The sequence below is a fragment of the Engraulis encrasicolus genome, chromosome 14 (assembly GCF_034702125.1).
Source record: "Engraulis encrasicolus isolate BLACKSEA-1 chromosome 14, IST_EnEncr_1.0, whole genome shotgun sequence".
Taxonomy (NCBI): Eukaryota; Metazoa; Chordata; class Actinopteri; order Clupeiformes; family Engraulidae; genus Engraulis; species Engraulis encrasicolus.
In genome coordinates, this window is record NC_085870.1 from 41,499,504 (window position 1) to 41,504,953 (window position 5,450).

General features: G+C 50.5%; 1 protein-coding gene across 2 annotated transcripts in view; it reads right to left on the minus strand.

Moving 5' to 3' along the window:
• Window positions 1-2,112: 2,112 nt before the first annotated feature.
• The window catches only part of znf831 (zinc finger protein 831), a 20,759-nt gene continuing 17,421 nt past the window's right edge, over window positions 2,113-5,450 (minus strand). For both annotated transcript variants that reach the window (XM_063215773.1, XM_063215774.1), the window contains exon 4: window positions 2,113-4,480. In XM_063215773.1, coding sequence (XP_063071843.1) covers window positions 3,065-4,480 — 1,416 coding nt within the window. In that variant the 3' untranslated portion in view covers window positions 2,113-3,064. The remainder of the gene's footprint in view (window positions 4,481-5,450) is intronic.

Consider the following 5,450-nt stretch of genomic DNA (forward strand, 5'->3'; position numbering starts at 1 on the left):
AAACATGACGCACAACACACTCACATCACATACACTCTCTCATGCACAAAACATGACATGTGCATCACATATACTGACGCACACACACACAAACATGATCACACACACACCCACAAACATGACGCATGTATAACTGACGCACGCACACTCACACCCACCTACACACACACACCTACACATCTACAGTACACACACACACACACACACACACACACACACACACACACACACACACACACACACACACACACACACACACACACACACACACACACACACACACACACACACACACACACACACACACACGTTTTTAAATCAGAACTGAAATCTCAATGGAATAAACTAAATTGTCAGCAATTTACCAACAATTGCCCCTGCATTTTTTGTGTGTGCTGAGTCGCACCCATAATTTTTCTGCTCTTTTCCACATTGGGAAATTGTTCATAGACAACATATATTTGTGTGCATACAATCACAAATTCGCAAACTGACAACCGACAACTTACAATCCACACGAGACCTTAGGCAAGAGGGGTCTGTCCATTTTATTTAGTTAGGTTGGATGTACTGTATAAAGGAATGAGATATCATACATTTCAACAAATTGTACTGTAGGAAACAACTGAAAAAGCAATTTATTTACAATATCCATGAAACAAAAAAAAAATTGAGAGAAAGAATACTATCATTACAAAAGGCCCACTTATTTTCACCCGGTTGCACCGGAAATGTCACCGTGTCGTAACCTGGCTCTCACTCAGTCACGAAGTGTAACGAAGATGCACGAAGCACTAGGGGTCTCGCGAGAGCCAGGCTAACCGTGTCGTGCCCCCAGTCGTAAATCGCAAGAACTTGCACTTGACTCGCACACGCACTTTTACCACAAAATTGCAGCGTATACAGAATAAGCCTGAGTTGTTAAACAAGAGAAAGAAAAACAGCTTTATAACAACCCCTGCCAGAGGGCAATTAAACAAACCCTGCCAGGGAAGATGATGAACACACCCAGGGCCGGATTAATGCACAGGCTAGATATGGCTGCCGCCTAGGGCCCCCCTACCTGCCAGGGGGGCCCTGATTGGCCAAAAGTGAAAACTGACAGAATTGTGACAGGATGCAATATTGAAACAATCATGTGTCATGTTGAGTACAGTTGGTAGACATTCTTAACTTGTATAATTATGACACTGTTTATGTAAATCTGTCATGAAATTTGCCTTCCGGGGGGGCCCACAGCAGCCTGTAGCCTAGGGGCCCCAGACCATCTTAATCCGGCCCTGAACACACCTCTCGCTAACAGCAGAGAGAGAGCCGTCCTGTTGACTGATTTGATGGTAGATTCCTCACGCAGGAATCAGAGTTATTCTGAGAGCACACACGCTCTCTCTCTCCCCCCCCCCCACACACACACACGCAAGGACAGACACTCTCCCTTTCTCTCTCTCTCTTCTCTCTCTCTCTCTCTCTCTCTCTCTCTCTCTCTCTCTCTCTCTCTCTCTCTCTCTCTCACTCTCTCGTGCCCATGACTTCCTGTTTACCGTCTGAGTAAAAAGTGAATCACGCACCCTCTCAACGGACGGCGAGAGTTGTAAGGAGCGGGGAGATGACTCGCACAGGGAGGGAGGAAGGGAATTGTGGCAGAGTCAGCTTGTAGTAGGTGTGTATCAGGATGTGTGTGAGTGCGGCGCGCATGTGCCTGTGTGTGTGTGTGTGTTTGTGTTTATATCTGTAAAAGTGAGTAAGCAACTGTCTGTGTGTGGCTTCTGCCACTCTGCAAGGCTCCCTGGAGCTAATTCTCCCCCAGGTGCACACCTCTAGGGAACGATGAGAGCGTGATTCAGCACACAGGTGGCGGGACAGGAGAGGAGACCTTTCATAGTCTGTGCGTGAGAATGTCAAGAAGCAGGATGAGGAAAGGAGAGAAGACCCAGGGGAGGAGGATTGCATTGGCTTTAGTTCACTGAAGTGTGTGTGTGTGTGTGTGTGTGTGTGTGTGTGTGTGTGTGTGTGTGTGTGTGTGAGTGTGTGTGTGTGTGTGTGTGTGTGTGTGTGTGTGTGTGTGAGTGTGTGTGTGTGTGTGTGTGTGTGTGCGTGAGTGATTGTGTGAGTGTAGGTGTCTGTGTCTGTGTCTGTGGGGGTGGGTGGGTGACTAAACAAGTCTTTGGCATTGCTGACTGTAGTAAAATACCAAAAGCTGCGTGTGTGTCGTGTATGCGTGCAAGATTTTATTGACACAGAGTGTGCTTTATTTACTCCGTGCCTTTAGTTAATATGTGTGCGTGGGTGAGTAAGACACTTAATGCCCTAAGAAATGGTGTATTTAGGGTTGGCTCTCTTTACATCTGCGTTCTTATCACAAGCACATGGTAAGCGTTTTATTGTCTTCGTCAGTGTTCCTACCTACACAGCATATTTTGCAGTGTTGTTTCAACACTTCAACTGTGGGACCAAATACGCTTTATAGAGTTCAATTTGACTCTAATTTAACACTAATTCAGCACAAATGTAACACTTTTTCATAGTGTACCCTGTGAGAGTGGTCGTTCCCTGTCAGCGTCGATTTATCACCGAGAAATGAATTGACTACGTGTGCATTGTGCGTTGTCCAATGCATCGTCCACTTGTCCAGTGTGTGTGCAGTGTGTACCTGTGCCGTGCACCCGTGTGCAGATGACAAGCTTCCTGTCATTGTCGTTGCTGCTGCCACCGCTGGAGTTGTGCATTAACACTAATTCAACACGTAGTTCAACACATAGTTTCAAAGTGTATCCTAGAGTAGGCCTACTCGCTCTCAATGTTGACTTCTCACAGCAAAACGTGCATGAGTATGAGGTTACGTGTGCAGTGAGTCCATGTGTAGCCGTCAGGGCCGCTGACAGCTTTGGCTAGGCCCGGGCACAGTCATTTGAAAGGCCACCCACCCAATACATACCGTACATGTAATGTGATGAGGACCCAATTCTGGGCCCCCACCTCTCCCTGGGGTCCTCTTTGTCTCCCCTGTCGGCTTCCCTGTGTTCAGTCAGTGAGCACACATGTGCAGTGGTGTGCAACTCATGTCTCACGTGCAGATGACGAGCTTCCCGTCGTCGTCACTGCTGCTGGAGGAGTTGTCCTCCTCGCCCTGCATGCACTTGCGCGCCCCTCGGAGGCTGCGGCTCAGGCTGCCTACCCCGTCTGCCCCCTGCGGCTGTGTCCGCGTCCGAGCCTGAGTCTGAGCCTGTCCCTGTCCCTTGGCAGCCCGAGCAAGGCTCCTCCTGTGGTTCTGGTTGACGCCCACCGCTGGATGGGAGGATGATGATGGTGGGGAAGAGTGGTGAAGATCCAGACACCGGTTCCCCACCTCCAGCATGCTCAACTGTGACCCTGCAGCAGCAGAGAGATGGTGGTGGTGATGATGATGATGAAGATGATGATGATGATGAGGGGGATGCTGTGAGTTCCACAGTACCTCAGAGGCAGCTGAGGGCCCCGTGTGGAGCCCCAGGTAGCCAGCACTGTCACTACTTGTACTGATGGCTCTGTTGTGGGGGCCGCCACTGTGGCTGGTGCTGTTGCTATTGCTGCAGTTGGTGGAGATGGTGTTACTGCTGTTGCTGCTGCTGCTCCTGTGTTCTCCACTGACTCCCAGGTAGCCAGCACTGTCACTACTAGTACTGATGCCTCTGAAGGGGCCGCCACTGTGGCTGGTGCTGTTGCTCTTGCTGCCATTGGTGGAGATGGTGTTGCTGCTGCTGCTGCTGCCGTGCTCTCCACTGACTCCCAGCACCACATGTGCCCCGGCGTGCTCGGCAGGCGGGTGATTTGCAGTTGCAGGGGGTACAGAGTGCAGCGGCAGGTCACCAGCACTGCTGCGAGTCGGGCCGGGAAGGGGAGCGGGAGGAGGAGGAGTGAGAAGGGAGGGAGGAGGAGTAGGTGGAGGTGGGGGTTCAGGAACCCTGGTCTCCAGGGGGGTCATGGAGGCCTCCCCGGCTCGTTCCGCCTGATAACATCTCGTGGTGTTACCGCTGCCGGAGAGCGGCTCAGCAGGAGGGCTGGGGCCGGTGCTTGTGCTAGTGCTGGTGTGCTGCTGGGTGTAGCCGAGTTGTTGGGGATGGTTCGCATGCAGCTCACTTGTTGGACTATGTGTCCTTGATTGGTCTGCTGGAGGAGAAGAGCTGCTGATGTTGGGCAGACAGCTGCTGCTGCTGCTACCGGTGGTGGTGGTGGTGGTGGAGGCAGGCTGGCTTTGGGGTGGGGGTGGTAGTGAGGGTGGAGAGGTGCTGGAGGTGGTTATGGTGCCGCTGGGGGGTGGTGGGAGTAGTGGGGAGGAGATGGTGCATGAGGAGTGGGTGTCAGGCTGGAGGTTGAGGTTGAAGTTGAGCAGAGTGTCAGTGCTCTCCTGGGACTGCGGAAGAGCAGGAGGAAGAGGAGGAGGAGCAGGAGGAAGAGGTGCAATCGGGGCCCACATGGGTTCATGGCCGACTCCCGTGTCGTCCTGGAAAACATAATGTGGATATACATACATTTGTACAAGAAAAATACATGTTAAGGGGCACACACGTATGGTGATTTACTAGACAGTTAAATGGGATCTGAGGAAGGCCAGCATTGTGTTTTAAAGTGATACTGTACCATTTTTACAAATAAGCTCATATTACACCTCCCCTTGAGTTAGCAAATTGAGTTTTACATTTCCCCTGTACTTCCAGCTGTTCTCTGAGTATGGCAGTGCAAGTTTTCAGAGAACAGTTGAAAATACAGGAGAAAGGTAAAATGCGTTTATTTCCAAAAATGGCAAAGTATCACTTTAATAGGGCGGGGTGTGTGGCACTTTCTCACTCTTGCGAAAGTCACACACAACAATGCAGACACAATTATTCCCACGTATGCACACACAGACTGACTTACATAAAGGGGCGTACATTTTCACAGAGAAGCACGCACAGCGCACATTCATTCACAACCACACGGGAAGACAAGACACACACATGCGTAGATGGTCACACACAAGAATGCAGACACAATCATTCACACACGCACACGCACCAAACCACCCCCCACCCTGAAACACACACACATGCACACACACACACGCACACACACACAGGCACACACGTATGACATTTGCATGGCCAGTGCATGGAATTCCACTGAGTTTATCGACCAGACCATAAAATTGCTGCTCTTCACCAAAGCCATCTGAGGAGATCCGTTGCATGGGAACGTCTCTCCCCTCTCTGCGCTCTTTAAGACCGTTCCGTGTCCTCGGAATTTCAGTCATCCCGGTCCCCGTCAAGCAGGCACATTTAAACTCAGCTATTCCAAATATTCCTCTTGGATTTTGTGTACTGGATTGTCTGGGTGCATTATTGAGATGGAGGCTGAGGCTCAGTGTTGTTTTGTAATACTGTAGGTAATTGCGCTGAACTAACCACATAACCGGACCCTCTGGCCCTGCATATGGA